This window comes from Fistularia commersonii, chromosome 23 (genome assembly GCF_037954325.1).
Source record: "Fistularia commersonii isolate RoL2024-O1a breed Wild chromosome 23, RoL_Fcom_v1.0, whole genome shotgun sequence".
Lineage (NCBI taxonomy): Eukaryota > Metazoa > Chordata > Actinopteri > Syngnathiformes > Fistulariidae > Fistularia > Fistularia commersonii.
This window is the reverse complement of record NC_141306.1, coordinates 6,765,195-6,786,210: the sequence shown is the minus strand read 5'-3', so window position 1 is coordinate 6,786,210 and position 21,016 is coordinate 6,765,195. Positions and strand designations below refer to the sequence as shown.

At 40.4% G+C, this 21,016-nt stretch overlaps 3 protein-coding genes and 1 non-coding gene across 6 annotated transcripts; all 4 read right to left on the bottom strand.

Annotated features, from left to right (window-relative positions):
• Nucleotides 1-245: 245 nt before the first annotated feature.
• On the bottom strand, nt 246-2,357 carry rbx1 (ring-box 1, E3 ubiquitin protein ligase). The gene is made up of 5 exons (XM_086170444.1): nt 2,231-2,357; nt 1,501-1,579; nt 803-873; nt 599-684; nt 246-478 (listed from the first exon to the last, which is right to left on the bottom strand). The coding sequence occupies exons 1-5, from the start codon at nt 2,306-2,308 to the stop codon at nt 466-468; spliced, it is 327 nt and encodes a 108-aa protein (XP_086026570.1). The 5' UTR covers nt 2,309-2,357; the 3' UTR covers nt 246-465.
• Nucleotides 2,358-2,513: 156 nt separating this feature from the next.
• trnaq-cug (transfer RNA glutamine (anticodon CUG)) lies at nt 2,514-2,585 on the bottom strand. The gene has a single exon. It is a non-coding gene; the product is annotated as a tRNA-Gln (tRNA).
• A 357-nt stretch (nt 2,586-2,942) lies between these two features.
• Nucleotides 2,943-9,798, bottom strand: LOC147220833 (chondroadherin-like protein). The gene is made up of 10 exons (XM_086170111.1): nt 9,643-9,798; nt 9,040-9,234; nt 8,393-8,548; nt 7,930-8,075; nt 6,695-6,933; nt 6,353-6,618; nt 5,360-5,696; nt 4,872-5,224; nt 3,826-3,992; nt 2,943-3,243 (listed from the first exon to the last, which is right to left on the bottom strand). Exons 1-10 carry the CDS (start codon nt 9,796-9,798, stop codon nt 2,943-2,945), a joined length of 2,316 nt encoding a protein of 771 aa, XP_086026237.1.
• Nucleotides 9,799-10,775: 977 nt separating this feature from the next.
• LOC147220832 (ran GTPase-activating protein 1-like) lies at nt 10,776-20,160 on the bottom strand. Of its 3 annotated transcripts, none has more exons than XM_086170858.1 (16): nt 20,048-20,160; nt 19,144-19,263; nt 18,365-18,492; nt 17,911-17,970; nt 17,492-17,671; nt 16,792-16,926; nt 16,498-16,656; nt 15,758-15,871; nt 15,371-15,470; nt 15,168-15,252; nt 14,681-14,822; nt 13,674-13,787; nt 13,314-13,419; nt 13,097-13,185; nt 12,426-12,590; nt 10,776-11,341 (listed from the first exon to the last, which is right to left on the bottom strand). In XM_086170858.1, exons 2-15 carry the CDS (start codon nt 19,253-19,255, stop codon nt 12,465-12,467), a joined length of 1,650 nt encoding a protein of 549 aa, XP_086026984.1. In that variant the 5' UTR covers nt 19,256-19,263; nt 20,048-20,160; the 3' UTR covers nt 10,776-11,341; nt 12,426-12,464. The 3 variants fall into 3 exon arrangements, with proteins under 3 accessions (XP_086026984.1, XP_086026982.1, XP_086026985.1); XM_086170856.1 differs by having other exon boundaries at nt 12,469-12,590; XM_086170859.1 differs by lacking the exon at nt 18,365-18,492 and having other exon boundaries at nt 12,469-12,590.
• Nucleotides 20,161-21,016: the final 856 nt, after the last annotated feature.

Below are 21,016 nucleotides of genomic sequence, written 5' to 3'. Positions count from 1 at the left end.
GAAGGACCCTCACAAGACTAGGTCATTGAGATATCAGGATGGCTCACTCATAATTGGGGGTTATGTCACTTGAAATTGTGTCCACTCCACTAGCTTAATAACGGGATATCAATCCAGGGTTTAATTTGGGCTGATAGCACATTACTGATGACTTCAGGGGAACACATCTAGTTGAGTAAAATTGAGCCACCTATGGAGTTTGAGAGAAGTTGCGTTCAACTGCAGCAAACACATTTGAGCAGAACTTTCAACAAAGCAAATCCTTCAGTATTTTAATAATCATAAAAAGTATGGCCAGTCACCCATTACAATGCAACGACTAAAACAATCAGCTTTGTTGCAATAATTATGTTGTACATGAGCACTACCAACAGAACGTGGGCAGCAAGAACTATGACTGGAAACAACAGAAGCAGTGAGGGAGACACTTTGTAGAGGCCAGGAATGAGGTAAAGAATATTCCCGCTAGTGTCCATATCTGAAAGACAGAATGAGAGTTCTTGCTGTCATTACGGATCTTTTTTTCCCCACAAGTGCTCAAGATAGTTGAAATTTTAGTCACATCTGTGTAATACTTCAAACAAAACAAACAACTCACTTCTGAAACTCCCACTCTCTGTTGTCGAGAGGACACACCTGTCTGGTTTTCAGCCAGCGAGAGATGCAGTGAAAATGGAAGGCATGCTTTGGATAACACAGAGGTCAAAAACATTTTAAAATGAAAAATGTACAAAACATCGGACAACTCTGTTTTATGACATGTTACAAATAAAACATTTTAAAAGCGCAATCAGAAACTCACATTGCAGACACCCCAGGCAACCGTGCACTCCTCAGACGTAGCTGAAGCTTGGTTTGCCTGGCACTCTATACCTGACCGAGAGAAACAATCTATTACAGAACAATCACATTGTATATTGATTGGCACTTTTAGTGTGAAATTTGGCTTTTTAGGGGGGTTGAGGACAAAATTTTAAACCCCCCTTCCTGATGTAAACAAAAAGGGATGCAGATATGACATTCTGAACTAACAGAGTGGATTAAAATGGAACGCTTGTGTGTCTGATCACTGTTCTCACTCCTTTACAAAATATCTGAAGTATACAATTGGAAAGTTAATCAAAATAGTGATTTATTTGACTTTTCCTGTGACAGTCTAAGGTTCATAGGGATGCTGATGCAAATCTGTCAACTAATCCTGGATCTCTTGCAGTGAGATGCCAAGCAAAACCGAACAATAGCCATTGAAGCTCATTTGTATCGCAAACAGATTTTCACCGCGTAAACTGAACCCTGCTTTTCTTGAAAGGACTTTTGAGCGTACTCATAAGAGGACAGACAAGTGACCCATTGTGACAGAGAAGTCCAAAGTCACAAAGTTCCCTTGACAGGAAAAAAAAGATATCTTTATAAATATGGAGTACAGTTTTGGCATGAGCACATCCATGCCCAAGGGGTAAACCAGTTAAGAAAAAAATATGGAAAATGGGTTCCACTTACAGAGATCCATAATGTGGTTACGGCATATAGCACAATTATCCACAACGATGTCCCAGGCCCACAGAGCCACAGCATTCCACTAGTGGGAAACACCAATGGTGAATAAGCAAACGTGAATTATTGGTGTCCTGTGCAATAATGATGAGGAAAACTGAATTAAATCTGTATAACTTTATGTCTCAAAAATATTGAAGAGGGCCGCCTTAATGACAAATTTAATACATGCTGCGCCACTAACATGACATTGACATCATTTTAGTTTGAGATCATATAAATAAATTTAGTATCGTGTAAATAGCGTAAAATATAACACCTGTTAAAAAATTTCTGCTTGTGTCTGTAAAGCATGTGTGTCGCATTAGATTCACACTGATAGCTTCATAGCTACCGATGAGCCTTGTTGGCCAGTTGATTTTTCGTTCTACCCAAGATTGGAGTCAACATCATATTGTTTTTTTCCAATTTGTTACAAGGCAATATAAAGCTTCTATCAATCAAAATTGACGATAGTCAACTCAAATAAAAATCATATGATATACAATAGAACTAAAACCGTTAAGTACAAAATCATGCTCGGTTTAAGGCAGGCTAAACGCGAATCGACCCAAGTTAACTTGGGTTAGCATGCTAATTGTCGTTAGCTAGCGTAGGTAGCAGTGAAGTGTTTGCCACCTTTAAGCACTTCAGATTAATCACTCATCATTATTCTGTCTTCCTCAAGAAACCTTACCTTTTTCACTTCAAAGCGCTTCTTGCTGGCTCCGCTGTTTGCGCCGCTTGGTGTGTCTACATCCATCGCTGCTGCCATCTTGAACAATATTTCAGTTGGTGTCGGTGCTAGCTACTTTAACCCGGAAACATTTCTGCGATTTCCGTTTGGCTTGGCGGTTGAATGCCATGTTATGGATTTCTTTTTACAAATTGAAATACTTGATTATTTTTCAAGGCACGTTGTAAAACATTAATGTTTATTTTTTTTTATAAATAGTGTACTGAATTCGTGAAAAAAACTCAGGTTCCACCGAGATTTGAACTCGGATCGCTGGATTCAGAGTCCAGAGTGCTAACCATTACACCATGGAACCACATGCATGCAAGGTTGCACTGGAATATAATAAGCCGTCGTATTCCCGTTCAAGGGTGTAGGTTGAAGGATTATATTCAAATTTATATTTTATAATATTTATTCTTTGATGACTCCAAGGTTATAATCTTAAATTCATGCCCCTCCCATGCACTGTGCTTGGAGACAGTTTATCTCTTTCACCTCTTGCATCATCACATCTTGAATATGTGGTGACAAAAATCACATCAATACAAAGATTTATGTTCTGCATTTTGTTTTCTACTGTTAATTGTGTTCAGGCAAATATTTCACAGTCCATAGATGATGCACCAGGTCACAAACATACATCACCCATTGCACGAAAGTAAAAAATGGTCTATCCTTTTTGCTTGAACAACTTCTTGTTTTTTGCAGTGACTGTAGCCACAGGTTTCCTGTGAGACAGAGGCTTGGTTGCTTTAAGCGGTTTCTTTTTGACCTTTTTTGCTCCAGCCTTTGCTCCAGGGGCTTTCAATAGTCTGGGTTTGGGTTTCTCCACTTTGAGGCGTGTGGCTGCCGGCAGAGGGCTGGGTTCGGGGCAGGACTTGAACACATGGACTTCTCTGACCTTCTGGCCCCTGAATTCAGGAGGGTGACCGCAGGTGGCGACCACTTCCAAACTCACACTCTCCATCCACCTGAGAGATTGCAGCATCAACACAGTTTCTATGTGCATGTTATGTAAATTAAATCACATAATGTGACTTTCCAACATTTGGACTAAATTTGTGTTCTCAGTTTCTCAAAAAAATTAATTTGAAATAGATCAAGCAAGACTTAATTGCTGCAGAAATGTGTTGATCAGCAATTCTGACAATTTGAATTTTTAATTTTGAACAATCGATTTTTAATTCAAAACTGTTGTTTGCTTGTCTTCTTCCATATTTTTAAAATGGATTTAATTGGTAAGGTAATGACACAGCAATTGTGACAAGTGCTTTAAGTGCCCATAACGTATACATTTTTGATCAATACAAATGGGAAAGCTTTAGTCTACAAATTCAGACATGTTTGGTTTTCCCCAAGCTGAGGATTTTGTGAGGCATCATGAAGTATAGTTGATATTTTTAATTGCAAATTGATTTTTATCTTGTTAAACATCTGTCTGTTTTTTGCTCTGAAATCTGTTGTGAATATAAATTTTGAATGTTTGCAAAATTGGGACTCTGCACTATGCTGCTCTGATTTTAAGAAAAGGGAAATTAAAGTCCTGTCCTGACCTCACTAACGGCAACAAAGCACAGTCGCACTGCAGCGGGTTGTCCTGCAAGTCCACCACTTCCAGTTTTCTGAGTGGCCTCAGGTCCGGAAGCTCCTCCAACTGGTTTCCTCTGACAGTCAGAGCCTTCAGTCCCAGACCCAGTCCCACCAGAGCATCTCTGGACATCTGGATATTAACAAGATGATTTGAAATGATTTCCTTCACAACTGTATGAAAGACAATCAGGGGCCAGAAACTCATAGAACATCTGCTCAGGGAAGAGCTATCTGATCAACCACTTGAGCACCAATCAAGGAGCTCTCTAAATACTACACCAGAATATCATTAGATAAGAACAGTTTCACTCATGGCTTCAAAGATTGAATTATTATAATGGTGTGTTTCAGAAGCAGCTGATTCAAGTCATCACTTTCCCGTTGAGTTCAGACTATTGATGTGACCTTGTGTATTTAACCGTCTGCATACAAATGACACCTTGTGGGTTTGTACACCCACAGCTACACTCAACTTTCAAGTTGTCAATCTGCACTTTCTCAACTTACACATCCCATGATCTCAACTGTTTACAATTCATATTGCACTTTTTCTTTCACTTTGCACATCCTGTTAACACTGTTCACATTTCTCGGCACTGTTTACACCTGGCTGCAAGAGCATGCTTATTATCTATTAATTGCTACCTATCTGGCTTGACTGTGAAATTTTATTGTACAATACTTATGAAAACAATAAACGCTTCTTTAATTTATGCATATATTATCTTAAATCATCTCATCTTTGATGGATCTACTGTCGAATGCACTTTGATTAGATTATGCTCAGCCTCAGACAGTCTCCAAAAACTCACCATATTACACAATTCTCACCAGAGTCCAGTGCCCAGATATGGTTCTGTTTTATAGTAAATCCTTAAACTTGCATAGAAAACAAGAAGAGGAACATCTACTGAGAAGTAGTGAGCAGTCAGAAGAGGGAGGTAAGTGAAAAGTAGATGCACGATAAGGGGAATGTTATTCTGCTGTGTTGAAAAAGGTTCTCTCTTACCTTCTCGATGCCTGCTTGATCCACATAAAGCCTCTTCAGACTCTGAGATACAGACTGGAATGCATTTGGTCCCACCCAGCGGATCAGGTTCCGGGAGAGGTTGAGCTCCTCCAGGTTGGGGTTGTTGGACAGAGCCTCAGATGGCACCTTAGTCAGCTGGTTTGAATCCAGGTGAAGTTTACCAAGGAAGGGAGAATCCAAAGCTCCACTGGCTAAAGCACGTATTGAGTTATTGGTCAGGTAAAGCTCCTTCAGGTTGGGAGTAACAGAGGACAGTAAGCCCGTGGGCTCCAATTTAGAGATGTTGTTACGCTCCAGGTGTAAGACAAAAAGACTTGGTAAGTGTCCCAGAGCTACAGGAGAGACACAAGAAGACAGAAGATTGATGAGTCCAAAAGTACAAAAACAGAAGAATTTCATACAGATTACTTTCATACTTCCTAAAATGCAAATAGAGATTTTTTTCAGATATATAGTACTGCGCTGACCTGGTCCGGGGAAGTGAGCGAGGCGGTTCCCTTCCAGGTGAAGGTAGGTGAGTTTGGGGACTCCAGCAAAGGCTTTGGGATCCAGGAACGTGAGGTCATTATCCGAAAGATACAAATACAAAAGGTTCTTCATTCCCTGGAAGGCAGCGCCTTCAACTTCATGAATTTTGCAGAATTCCAGATGTAGAGAGACAACTTGGCTAGTGCCTGGGAAACTGTTAGAGGGGAGGTAGTGAAAGTGGTTGCTGCGCAGGTCGAGCAGCTGAGTTTTAGATGGGAAGCCTTTCGGGAGTTTTGTGTGACCGCGACCCTCACACGTGGCGTGCTGGGCTTCAACCTGCAGAGGGTCAGATCAGAAGGGAAAACAGTGATAGACCTCGCGGTAAGACATTATGAAGAGAAACATCAGATGATCTTTTAGATCAATGAAGTAAAACCAAAAAAGATGTGCAAAACTTCATGATATCACGATGCATTTTCTCATCGTTCTGTTAGTGATGTAGACCACGCGTCTGTAGTCATTACAACCAAAGCAAGGACTTACTTTAGATAACATTTTACTGAATGGCTTCTTCAAAAGTTCTCCATCATTATGGATTATGTACAATTATCTACTGGACTTCATTTCATTCATCCATTCATTCACTTATTCAAACACTCATGATGGTGCTGTAAGCAGCTGTTGTCTGCGGCAGATTTCCAATTTTTGCACAAGTTTTTTTTTATTTTTGTTATATTTTCTAAAATATTTTTATGCTACTGTTTTAGCTTATAATATTTATTAATCAGCTACCTCTCCTGCGCTGTCCACTTTTCCTTTTGTGAATTGAAATTTCCTCATTATCTGATGATGAAAAGGTAAATTCTATTCTATTCTACGATTTATATCGTTGTCTTTTAGAGATGCTCTCTGAGAGTCTCTTCCCTCAAGGGCACCGAATTTTCTCCACCACTGTGTCAGCATCTGTGTCACCGCCCAGCAGGAACACTCACGTCACAGTCGCAGTTGACCGGACATTTGACTTTCTGCTTGGGCACAGTTGTTGGAGGAGCGCTTCGGGCCGTCTCCTCCTCCTCTTCAAACTCCTCCTTCATCATTTCCCCCCTGCTGCGGCAGCGCAGAGCAGAAGAAGCTACTTCATTCAGCGGCTCATCTGAAAGATGAGGAGGCCCAGCGCAGGCTCCCAGGAGCTTCACACCGCGGACACTCGCCCAATCTTTCAGGGGCCGCATGAAGCAGCTGCAGTAGATGGGGTTTGCTTCAAGAAGAGTGAAGGCAACAAATTACAACAGCGTCTCACGTTGAAGTTCATGTTTAAAAATGTTTGAATGTACCGGTCAGATTGAGGCTGGCCAGCTCCGTGGGACCGGAGAGGGGCTCCAGGTAACGAAGCTGGTTGTGGCTGAGGTCCAGGTATGAGAGGAGGGGGGCGTGGGACAGAGCCTGCTCCGACAGGTCTTGAAGGGACATGTGATTGAGGTAGAGGTGTGTGAGCTTGGACATAGAGATGGACTCCTCTCCCAGGTAGATCATGGGGTTGTGGCTCACGTCCAGGCGGCTGACATCACGGAGTCTTTACAGGATGAAGAGGGTGAAGGAATGATCAACACTGTTACTGCATACGTGTATACTTATATAAACACCCCTGCACACAGATTCACACACACAAAAGCAAGGAGGATGATCTACAACAGTGTTTTCCAACCTTTTTTGAGCCACGGCACATGATTTACTTTAGAAAAATCACACGGCACACCACCAAATAAATATGTCAAAAACAGTTTTTAACGAATTAGAATTAAACCGTAGTCTCACTTTACTTATTGTGAAATGTAATATATCTAATATCTGATGATTCGTCAAGTTGCAATGCAAATTTCCCACTGATGTGCAACTTTTCCAGAACACTTATTTCAATGACTGAAGACATGTTATCAATACGTCTGGAAATGGTATTATTGGCGAGAACTCTGGCTATTTCTTTATCAACGCCAGAGCCGAGCATTTCTTCTACAAGGATTTTGCCGGCAGGTAGTATTAATGTTTTGCTACGGTGTGTGGCTGTTTGGATTTAGAGATGAGTTCAGCAACTTTGTAGCAAGCTTTCACTGCTTTCTCACTCGTCTTTTGTTTTCAACAATGCTGCCTGTTTGTTTACGCAGATACAAGTACTTTTTATTTTAAAAATGTATCATGCAAAGCGATACACAGATGCACAGGTTAATTCACTACCCGTTGTCATCGAATGGGCGCGCTGCCCACATAGACATAGGAAGACACATTATTTGCGTTGGATAAATAATTTTCGGACCAATCAGGTGAAAGTGGGCATTTTTCCATGGCACACCTGATGATCTCTCACGGCACACTAATGTGCCGTGGCACAGTGGTTGGGAAACACCGATCTACAAGCATGTTAATCAACAAGCGTGTTGAGGAAAGTCTGTTTGGAATAGATTATCCGCATGTGATGATGTGGGCATTGAGGTTCACAGTCCATTAAATATCAATCTCAACATATGTGTGTGGATGAAGAGGAACAGAGGTCTATCATGGAAAGAGTAGCTACCTGCTCATTGCCAGGGTGGGGAAGAACTGTAGCTCATTGTGGTCCAGACTGAGTTCAGTCAGCGTGAAGAGGCCAGCGAACGCCTCAGGCGCCAAGTTGTTAATTGAGTTGTAGCTAAGATCTAGTGACATGATGTTGTTCAAGCCCTTGAGAAGAAATCAGACCAATGTTTATATAAATCACCATAAAATATTAACTTCAACAGAGAGCTAGAAAACCTCCGGGGATGCCATCCTGATTGAGTGTCTGAATAATTCGAGAAGTTCATAGATAGTTTTGTTTGGAGTTTTAGGAATAAAGTTTGAACTCGTCCTCGGCGCAGCCATCTTTCTTCATCGCGCCACAAGCCCTCTCATTTGGATCCCGGTTGAATAATTTTACCCTCTTTTACCTTAAAGAGGTTGTAACAGGTCAGTCTGTGGTCGTCCTGCTCAGTCTGCGTGACTGTGTGTCTGTTAAGCACCTGAAATGCCATGTTGGGGATGTAAACCAGCTGGTTGTGGTCGAGAGCCAGCATGTTCAGGAAGCCCAGCTGTGTGAAGGCTCCGGGCTGGAGCTCCTCCACCAGGTTGTGTTCCAGATGAAGCTCCTTCAGCGAGGCGAGACCGTCAAAGGACTCCTGTCGCAGTCAAGGAGGAAATTGGGAGAGGAGTGGGAGGGGAGAAACAGTCCTAAACATGGCATCATACAAAGACAGTAGACATAATAACCTTACCAGCAGTTTGTATCGGCGTGCAATTTATACTTTATACTTTATAGTCTAATGTTTACTGTTTCAGAATCAGAATACTTTATTGATTCTGATTCTGAAACAGTAAACTTTAAACTATAAGGTATACGGTATAAAGGCACTCTATCAATATTATTATTTTGATAATTTCATGACACCGTGGGATTGAGAGAAACGTCTTCTCGATTCCTCTGTATGTCTAGTGCATGCGGAGAAATTGACAATAAGGCTGACTTTGACATTGAATAAATAAGTGCGGCATCATCATGGCAGGTCAAAGTGGTATTCAAATATTTCTCACAGGTATTGGGATTGATTGAGCTTTGTAATTTAAAGGATTTATCAGCATTTATAATTTTTGGTGGTTTCACTGCCCTCACCTGATAAAGGACATCAATTTTATTGTGGGCCAGGTTGAGTGAGACGAGGCGCCCGAGTGTCCTGAAAGCCCCTTCCTTCACCTTCGTGATACTGCAGCGCTGCAGGTTGAGGTGGGTGAGGTAGGGGGTGATAAGAAACGCCCCCCTGGGTAGAATCTGGAGGTTGTTATTCTTCAGGTCAAGCTTCACTGTAATCTGTGAGTGAGGATTTAAAAGAACAAAAAAAGCAGACAGGAGGAGATGTGAATGGCTGCTGGGTGGCACTGATGTTGACAAACAAAAAATAAAAGAAACTGCAACAAGTACAACGGTCAAATAAAACCAAGATATATCAAACTCCATTAAAGTTATCATATTTATCCCTCTTTTGAAACTGCATGATTCTACAAGTTTAAATATTCCGTTTTGTTTCAAGCAGATGTGCTAAAAACATAAAGGCCAAGAATATGTGTTCTTTTGAGTTCATAATTCCAAACTTTTGTCTGAAAACACATTCAACCAGGGGAAGAGTCGAGACGCGCCACATTCTGTAAATCCCACAGAAACGTACTGACATTGAGCCGTCGTGTGAAGGGCCTGAAGAACGGCAAACAAATTCCTCACCTCATTTATAGTCGAGGGAACCTCGGTCAGGTTTTTGCCGATACAAGCAACAGTGAGTTTGCTGTCATCGCAGCGGCAACCCTTTGGACATTTACCTGCTCTCACAGGTGTGAGACCTGAGGCCGCCAGCAGTACCACAGCCGAGAGGAAATGCATCTGTGCAAGCACAAGTTATGAAATGACTCAACTGTCTAAAACTTTAGTGGACACATTTAAATATCTGATTGCTTTCTTAAATTTGGACATTTTTCCTTTATATAATCCAAATTATTTTTTTAATGGATATTAGCTGGTAGACCCTTCAGACCAAGGTTGATAACAGAATTATGCATTTCTGAAGATGGTAGTACATTCATGGAACTGTTTAAACCAGTCAACGCATATCATTTTACTCTTATGTTAAAATTTACATATTTAGACATATAAAGATTTTAAGATTTGGCTATCATGTTTGACCCTGCCTGTCCTGAACTTGTGTTCTCGTTGTAAAACAAAACATTGGTTTTCTTGACAATTCAAATTACAATTGTTGTATTGGACAGGAAGTCTGAACTGAGACTTTTAGACAAAGGACTAAACAAAAAGCAAAGAGTCAGCTTACCTTCATCTGACATCAAGGTTTTCTTGATAACATTTAGTTTTACCAATCTCCCGCAGATTTCCCGTCACTCCCTGTGCACGCAGTATGAGGTTCCTCTGAACACTGAACAAGGCTTTGATAAATTCCTGTGCGGTAGCCGCTGACCCCTGACCCTTCTCCGGAAATTAACACCTTGGCTTTACATTTTTTTGGCAGTTAGAAGGCTGAAAATCAGCGAGAAGAAACTGTATTCTTGTACTGTATTCCCCCCTCCAAAAAAAAAAACTACCTAAAAACATTTTTAATTGCCAAAGGTGTGGACTCATGGATGTCATGGGGCAATGCGTTACTATGGTAATGGTAACCGGATACTGAAAATCATAATTGGATATTGTGATCATTTACGAAGTCTTCAAAGCAAATGATATCTTCCAGTTTTCCAAGCAGTTTAATGTGACTGAATATTGGTGGTGGTGGGGTCCTGTTTTACACATTTCAATCCAGCTGCTGATTCAAAGGCAGACTACAATTCAATCAAAAAAAGCATCATCAATTTTAACAACCAGAAAAAAAACATCTTTATTCTTCCAAATCAAAGCCATATAAACCTAATTGAATTATTGAACAAATTCCCTCATTCATATGTGATATTTTCATTAATAGTCAACAGCGTATACTTTTAAAACCTCCTTTGACCATATTCATTTATTTAGTAATCATCTATTATAAAACAATATCAAAAGGGAAACTCAAGCTAGAAAATGTACAACAGTGAATATGTCCAGCCCCAAATATGTCCTAATCATATAAACAGGCTTCAAAGTCTGAAACTGCTTCAGTCACCACTTTCATGAAGCGCTTTAGAGAGTCCGTACCGAAACACCCCAAACATATCGACAAGTGGTATTTAAGATGATAACCAGACCGAGTGTCACCAGGTGGAGTGGGTTCCTGAAAGCTAGCCTTGTGTGTTCTGGTGTCCAAACGTCCATCTGTTCAAGTCAAGAGTTCAGAGTTAAGAGTGCTGTCCTCAGTCCTCAGCTCTCGGACCTGATTCTCTGCAGCGTTGACTGGAGGTTGTGTCTGGAGTTTCCACATGAATCCAGGGCCTTGTTGTTTCTGTGGAAGATAAAAACACTAGTACATCACATTATGTGATTGTGAGCGGTCGAACACACCTACGCTGTTCGAAGCAGTCTCAGTTACCATGGTATGATTTTTTTTTTTGTTTTTTTAAATACATCGTCTCTAAAATAGAGATCGGAGAAGAGGGACTTGTGAAATCAGAACCAGGGAAATGAACTCTCATTCTGCCTCTTGTACTGTAGGCACTTGATCTTTAATGACATTTGTAAGGCAACAATAGCTTTAATTTTACAAAAGATGGTCTGATATGCCGTCATTTATATGGTTAGTAACCAGTCACTGGGTAATCTGCCTTTGAAAAGCTCACTTCTCTTGCAGACATCTCTGAAATAAGTTCAGAGCAGTCCAGACTCCCTTTACAAAGTCTATGACTCTCCTCTGGGCTGGTGGATGACTCGTTTCTCAGGTAGCAGCAGGGAATGGAGTTTTGAGAAGAGAGGACACTTCTTTTTTTCTTCTAAACAGAGAAATGTCCATTTGCAATCTGCACCTTGCAGTTGAGAATGATTTGCATTCACTGGCTGATACAGACATGTTGTGAACTTGGGTGTACTGAGAAAACCCTGATACATTTGTGTGTCAGGAGTGAGAATGGGAAGTGAAGGGCACACAAGTCGGGTTTTAACAATTACTACTAAAAAAACTTAAGCAGAGAAAAGCTGAAGGGCTAAAGATGAGCCCCTGAGCAGAGTGAAACTTTCTTCAGGGACTAACTGAAGTTATCTGAAGAAATAAAGGTCTCCCTTACATCGGCGTTGGTGCGCCAGGCTTGAGTAACGGAGGCTGAAGCTGGTGTTCTAACCCTTTCATACACAAATAACTGTTACTTAGCAACAACGCACCAAGTTTATTCTATTCCATTCCAAGAGGATGGATACATATCACAAAGTTAAAGAAAAGGGAAAAAAATTACTGCCAAAAAAATTATAGAACATAAAGAGCTGTGTGCAGAGCGTGGACAAAAATCTAAAAACTAGGACACCCCTAGACCCGCTAGAATTGGTCATCAAAATATACACACCCAGGTGTCGCTGGGATAACACACAGTGTTCTGTACCTGGATCCTGCCTGCTGACTGGCTCATTCTGTCACGTCCTTACCGGGACACGAAGGCCTCCAGCACTGCCACGCTCTCTTTGGGGAAATAGTCCTGTCGAACGACGTGCTCCAGAGCTTGCAGGTGACCGGGGACCACGACCACAGGCTTCACCTTGTCCTCACTCTGATGCAGTGGGACAATGGGCAAAGGAATAGACGGTACATGGATGCAGGACAAAGGAGGGAGGGAAACGGTCGACGAAATAAGTGTTAAGGAATCGGGTTATTGAAGATCTTTCTTAACAGAAACAGAATCACAGACAGAAAAGGGTGTAGTAACAGCGTGTACATGCCCTTGAGTCAGTCTCCACCAGGAATGGAAATGTCTTTACATTTGTAATTAAGTGTCCTCCTAATTACTTTAATAATTAATCACAGATGTGAAAATAGAATCACAGAAAATAGGAAAAGCATCAAATTAAATACAAACTGGTATGCATTTTACTGGTAGTTATTGCCTGCTTCTGGCAAAACAAGGGGGATATTTATTTTCAAGAGACGGTGATGGAAAATCAGTTAGTTTATCGTTTAATGATTTCCACAGAGTTTTGAGGTTTGTTGCTATATTCACTTGAGCCAGGAGCTGAAGGTTTGAAGAGGATAAGTGAACAGACTGCAGATTAAACGCACCTTAATGAGTCCAAGTAACACTAACAAGGTTGAGACAAAGTTGTAGCCTTGGAAGGATGGAGAGGCAAATGCTTTTTTAAGAAGGGCATCTGTGGAAAAAAGTAAAAAAGTTGATGTGAATTCATACCTAAAAACTGATACTTAAAGGGTTAAAAAAGTGATGTCTGGTCCTGCAACAGGTTTTAAGTCATTTCTAGTTTCTAGAGGGCAGTCTCACCGATACTATCTAAGACTGCATTCTTCACTTCAATATTCTCTTGCTTGTAGATGGATGCGATCTTAAGGAAGGCTTCAGCTGTTTTTGTAGCATCGGTCACATCTACCTAGACAGAGAGAAGGAGTGAGATGGTCCATGACAATTAAAATGTCCCTCATCTATAGGGATAAACTAAATGCTGAATTAAGAATAAAATTATCTGTGCAGGCCTGTTAATGCATGAATACTATTTTTATGCTTCAACCACTTCAGGACACAGCCGAGAACTTGTCTGTAGATCACACTAAACTTTTATATTTCTCTTGGTGATGTGGAACTAAAGATGATGTGCCTTTTTTGGGAACTCAGCTAAGTATTTACCTGCTGCTCGATCAGCAAGGCTCTCTTTGACCCCAGTTTTAGCAGTTTATCTGGGGATGGAAAACTCAGGAAGGATGCGACGGATGGTCGCGGCGGTGAATCAGGGGTGGACAACTGCAACAGGGAAGGCAGAAGTCAAATCAAGAGTTGGAAAAATGCGAGCTACAGGAAATATGCAAAGAATAATTGCCAATTCAAATGTATTATAAACCACTCACAAATCGTTTCTAAAACCTAAAAAAACCCAATTGATTCATAGGGAAAATGTCTTTTGCAAAGTCCTTTCATAATCCGACTATAGATTTTTCAACAAAAAGCATTCCTTACAGTCAGGGGATTTTCTCTTTTAGTGCAGACCTGAAAGCCTCTGGGACAACGGACAAACATTTTTCTACTTTAGAGGGTGTTTTATGCCACTTTTAATGTTTTTTTCTTCTTTTTAACATTTTCAGGTAATTCCTGCCAAATTTCCAGTTCTTCAAAAACCATCAACTGTATATATTATTTACTTTTCTTTTCCTTTTAACATTAGCCCAGGTTCAGGTAAGATTAGGACAGTTTATATTTGTGCTTCTCAACCAGACCTATCAGTCAAGAGCATGTCAATCTAAACATAAAGTGTGCCAGCTTGTGTTTTGTGCACAATTCAACTTGTGCAATACCGCATCCATCTTTCAGCAATGAGATGCCAATGCCATGTTTAGATATCTCAGAATTCACTGGGCTCCGGGAATTAATATAAAAACTCTGTTAAGCATACTTGAGCATTTCACACACATCATTTCTGTTTCTTGTTCGCTATATTTAGTGTTTCCTGCATTCTTGTCTTTTCTTTTTGTCTATCCACAATTGCTGCACTAGCACAGATAAAGTCTCATGATGAAACATCATATCTTAACGTGGTTGAGAATCTCACTCAAATCACCCAATTGGATCTGTGGATTTAAACTAATGTGTATAAATGGATATCTTTACATCTAATGTTACTTCAGCTACAACTGAGTTACTTTGTTGCCGTTGCTTTCCACTTCATCCTCCTCATCCTCGTCTTCTTCCTCCTCCTCCTCCTCCTCTTCATCTACCTCCTCCTCCTCATCATCATCATCCTCGTCATCATCTTCATCCTCGTCATCATCTCCTTGCTCATCACTGAAGCAAATCACAAAAACAAGTTTGTGTAATAAAAAATAATTATGAAATCTGATCTAGAACATATCCAGCTTGAAATATGTATTTTTGTTCATGTTCATCGCATTGGGATAGGATCCATTCAGTTTAGCAGAGGCAGAGCATTCAGGGTAAAATGAATACACAACTCACTAGTGTGTGTAACACAGCAGTAATATAATTTTTAAGCAGTTGATGCAGTTTTGGGGAACTTCAGGCATTGGGTTTGACTGAGGGCTACAAGCAGGAAAAGGCCATTTGAAATGGGAGTCTAAACCATGTGAAATGACCAGTGCAATGCAATGACAGATTTTCCTTCTGAATTACCTGAGCGATCCCAGAATATCAGACATGTCCATGGTCTCCATGATTTCTTTTAAAGCCTTGCAGCCATCCTCTCCTAGACAGTTACCTGCCAACGAACAGAAATACATTACACGCCATGGGTGAAAAAAAATATAGTACAGCAGTATTATCATCAACCATTAGTTCTAAATAAGAATAACTTTAGCCTAACATTTGTGTTTTACCATTGAGGTCAAGTTTTTCCAGTTGCTCTTTGTCTTTCACAGCTTTTGCCACAGCTAACGCAGCTTCCCTGGTAATCTCCCCATATGACAGATTGAGTTCCTGTTAGAGGTAAAATAACATTGCCTCAGAAGGGTATAGTGCCAGAAAAAGTCAGGACACAAATTTAAAGAATCCCTTGCAAAATGCGAAAAGAAAAACTTTAGAGTTGAAGAAACACAATGAGGACCGATCAATCAGACTGATTATACTATGATTCATCCAACATTTTGCTACAAATAATTTTATGTTGTAATTTGTAACCACAGATCTTCTAATATATTAATCTGTATGTTTAACTAGAACCAGACTGCCTCATTAAAACCAGATTTAAACTAGATAAAACTCACTTTCAGGATTGGTAGTCCTTCTGTCAAGACGTCTGCAATGGCTGTGGCTCCAGCTGAACGCACCAGACAGTCTCCGAAGTTTATCACTTGAATGCTAAGTAAATGTTTGAGAGCCTGCAGAGCATAGATACATTTGTCATGGCTCCTCTAAGAGATGATTTACTTGATGTTAGACAACCACATTGGTATCTTATCTAGTGGTCAGACATATACTGTTATCACCCGAATAAAAAGGAACAGTTTTCTCAAAAGCCATCCGCCTGTGCTGTGTGTGAGTGCACATCACTTGTGGTTAAGAGACAACAGCAGCCTTTTTTGCTAAAAAAAAAGGTTGAAATTACATCTTTCTGGTAAAATGTACCTGTTGGAATTTGAAAGACTTTATTTCCATTATTTTATCATATCACCCAACACTAGCTACAGAAGCAGTAGAAAACAGCAACACTGTATTTCTGCTAAGCTCTTGCTTTAGAATTTTAAAAAAAACTGGACGCAGCCCACTATTAGCATTGAGATGAGTGACTGACTGAAACCTGTAAGCATGCATACTTCAAGCGAGGGTTAGAGTCTCCATTCTGACATAAGGGAGCGTATGGGCAGCTTTTTGATGTGCGCTCACTGTACTAACAGGAGTTCTTAAGTGTTTCAGATAAGTGAGATAAGATACAGTTATTAATAACACAGCTACAACAAACTACCATAAAAGTAATCCATAAATCTGATTACTAATATCATCATACTTGAGCCATGGCAATAGCCCCCTTGTCAGTGAAGATGTTGTCATTGAGGTTGAGTGTCCGGAGGTTTGGATTGTTCTGAACAGCTTTGGCCAAAGCTGTTACACCAGGGTGATTGATGCCATTCTGGGGCATGTGGATCTCCTCCAGACTTCCCATCATCTGGAATCACAGACAGCAGTTGTAAGAAGCAAATAGCTACATAGACACGAGGCAGTCTTATGTGGAGTGAAACATATTTTACATAATAACAGGCTAATCAGATGCTCAACATCTATCAAATCATTTGTGTTTTACCTGGAAAGCTTGAGCGAGAGCTGTGGCTCCATCATTTTCCAGGCGATTTCTCCCTGCTACAAACACTTTCAGGCAAAGAGGGGAGGCCTCTTTTTGAGATGTCGAATAGCACTGGGTCAACGAATCGGCCAGGATCTGTGGAGTCCATGATCAGATACATCACTCTGGAAAACATCCATTCTAGTATCAGCAACTTTACAACTTCAAAGTATAAGCTTCAGTCGCGATATTCATGGAAGTAACTTTATAATCCTTTCTAGAAACCATCTGTCATTCTGCTTCCTATGAATTAAAAAAAAAACCTCTTTTATCATACAATCACAGATCAAAATAACATGTGAATTTGAACAGTTTTTATTAAAAGAGGTCAAACCTCTAAATGCCTCCGTAAATGAATGAAAGAAAAAAAAAAAACAAACCGAGGGTTATGACAGTCCAAATGCAAAATACAATTCTGCTGCACAATCCAAAGAAAGTTATGAATATTAAGGTTGTAACACTATAGAAAAAAAGACAATCATTTCTGACCGTAACTTTTTATTTTACTTTTTTTTCAAGTAGAACATTGTGTAGATTCTGAGCTAAGGTCAAATAATCTAGATGTAAAAAAAAAAACAAAACAATCAGTGATATCATTTTTAACTGTAATACTCCTCATAGTGTAGATAAGTTTTAACAGAAAGATAAACTAGTTTCTTACCTTTCCCCCTTCAATGCCCAAGCCACAGTTGTTGAGTCGCAGCTCCTGCAGCGTGTAACAAGCTGTGCTCTTGAGCAACTTCTCGATGCCCCTCACCCCATCTGGTCCAAACGCATTGTCGCTGAGGTCTATAACTGTGAGCCGGGCACCCGCCAGCATCAGAGCATCACCCAATGAGTTCTTCAATATCAAGACAGAGACAATCAAAGTGCTGTTTTTCAGGAGAAACATGACGCAAACATGACGCAAACATGAACATTTGCTGGTTTGAAGGCTCGAAATTGAGACATCATGTTCCTTATTAAGATCAAAAGTTCTAACGATGTAATATATGACGAGTTTTTTTAATAGAATGTTTTACACCGAAGATATAAACTTGAGTTTAAATATTACATAACACAGAAGAGCGAGGGGCTTACCAAGGCAGGTGGGATCTCAGAGCGCAGACGGCCTGTGAACATGTCGCTCCAGTAACAGCGCTGAATCAAAGGGTTCAATGTCATCATATAAAGACTACCACACTTTGGATTCAAAACGAAACATATTGCATCGCTTTAAAAGATTATTACATTGTAACATGAATACCTATATTGAAATTTAGAGAAACACCATCATAATGGTAGCTTTATGGATCAAAAAGAAAAAGGAAAAAAAAAAAATCAACTTTGATGCTCCAAATTATATAACTTTGCATTTTAAAAACAAAACTGTTTGACAATGATCATTATTTGTATTGGCAAGAAAAATGGACAAAAAATTGTCATGAAACCAATGGGAAAGACACTGCAGTATTATGCGTGTATTTGATATGAGATAATTTCACGCCCTATGTGTAAAGTTATTGATTTAATTAATCAAGAAAAGGGTGGAAACCTTAAACTCGCTCTTCGTCTGCAGGGCCTTGGCGATGGCCTGCGCTGCCTCAACGCCAACAGTGTTTCCCTCTAGCCTCAGAGCCTGTAAACCCTTAAATTCCTCGATTTCTTTCACTATCTCCTTCACTGGAGATGAGGAGAGGGTTATGGCATGAGACAAGATAATGGGACAAACGAGCCAAAAGGAAAATTCAGCATGGCAGATATGCCTGGTTGCAGGGCCAATAACAGTCTCACAATCATTCATGCAATTGATGATTACTATACATAACCAAATACAATAGTATCTACAGCAGCAACACCACAGGTTGACAACTAAAACGTAATGTTCCGCTATGTTCATTTCAGCTGGTTCAGGACAATGTGTGACAGACAAAGCAGCCATCAAAAGCTGCATGAATAGAGGAGCTCAACCCTGCACTCTGTCAAACTACCACATAAGCCCCTTGATCACATATACTGCTAACCTTGAATTTTCAGAGCTTCACTTTGAGTGACCGCATGTCTGAAGGAAAATATCCAATCAGGTGTGATCTGTCATTAAATAAACTATACTTTTAACAGCTGACCCCAAAAAGCAGGAGTAAATCAAGTATTCCAGTGTGAGTGAACTGTCAGAGAGAAAAGCCTTGCTGCATGTGTGAGGTTAGAGACAGCATGATCAGTAACATATACTTGGTACAATCCCTTCCATTATGTCAGTGTCGGCGAGGCCACTAAATGCCTTTGAAACAGACCCTCCATCCTTCTGATTTGACAGTGTCCCCTGGCACTCACCGGACACGGCATCATCCAGCTTTCTCCCCTGGCCTTTGTAGCTCAGTTCTCCCTCTTCAACTCCAGTCTTGGCCAGTGATTCAGCCAACTGTGCAACAATGTCTGCCGCCATTGGAATAACTAGGGAATGAAAATATTTCATAGTCCTACCTTTCCTCTAAAAGTTTATATATGGACTGATACATTACTGTTGACCAACTAAACCTCAACATGATGGAACATTCTTTGATATTATTTGCCAGGAATTTCTTGAAGTTTATCATGAAATTCAGGACAAGATAAATAAATTGGGAAATTACCTAAGACAGAGGAGGAAATTACATATGAAGACGCAAATAGTGTGAGAATTTGCGAGACTTTAAAGAAAAAAACAGCAGGAAATGAACAAGTAGTTTTACAAAAATGAAAAAAAAAAACATATGGGCATTTTTTTTTTTACAATACCCTTTCGAGGACATTGCAGAGTGGCAAACAAAGAATTGATCTCGTGATGTTGTGAATTCATTTGCATTCAGTGATTTTCCGCTATTACACCGAGGAGTGGCGAACCGGTATCCACTAAATACCGATGCTAGGCTAGCTACTGAGCTAATACCATGCTAGGCTAGGATTAAATAAATAGAGTGAAGAAGTATGAAGGGGAAACGGGGTCAGTAAAAACTAAACCGTCCAGTAGTTTCTCGTTGTTCTATGAAACGTGTATCTACATATGTACCTGTAAGATGTTAAGTTGTAGCAACAAGCTAAAGGCGGTAACACTGACAGGTAAAACGTGACACGGCCTCCCGGCTCTGTCACTAGCAAACCGCTAACTACCTGTCTCGCGCCCGGCACATATTAAAACTTTAAGACAAAAATGTAAATTCATTCAAGTCATCGAGAAAAACACGAAGGTTCACATTACCACAACACTGGCGTTCCTGTTGAATACACAGGGGTAACACGTTCCCGGTATTTCCCGATGTTCAAAACAATCCGGCGCACACACACATACGCAAAGCGGTAGGTTAGACGAGCGGGTAAGAGAGGGGGGCACGGGAGTTGTAGTTCAATTGGACTACAGCGCCGTGATCACGTGGTTCCTTTCCAAACAGCGTGTGTATGTGTGGATGTGTGAGCGTTTGAGTGAGTGAGTGTGTGTGTGTGTGTGTGTGTGTGTGCGCGTGGAATGAAAATGTGCACAAACCAGACGTGTGTAATCGTACGAACTGTAAAGTGCAGACAACTTGTCGAAGACATAAATAACAGACAACGTAGGACCACTGAGCAAGGAATTACACGCAGCAAGAATCGTGATGATTCCTCATCTTGATATCCAGTAGATATTTCTTGTTAACCTACAAGTGTGGGTAGAAATTCACAGACACACACGGATACACACACTTTCTTTACTGGTTTTAGCCCCATTCCAACATTCACTCTTTTAACAAGTGTTCACTGTCATATGCACCGTAAGAAAACATATTCCTCTGTACTGTATAATGTAATGCTTGCTTTGCTTCTAGCAGTGAGTGACAGGTAGTAAGTTCTAATGTCAATAAAGACTGATCGTTTTTTAGCTGTTCTGCTATAATGACATCACATTACTATATCTGAATGCTTAATGCAACAGACATTAGATTTGCATGAAATAATAGGCGACGCAGGGAACTGCGGTTCTTGAATATGTATGCACCATATCTACTGAGCCATATGAAAATATTGTAATAAAAATCGGATTACTCTGCTGTGGAAAACATGCGGCAGTATAGGGGGAGCCTTGACTTTTCATGCTTTTGTCTGACCACTGCAGACAAAATGTCTCCGCCTCACCATTCCATCCCCAGTGTTTGCGTTTCTTGACGAATTAGCAAACTCAGTGAATGTCAACAAC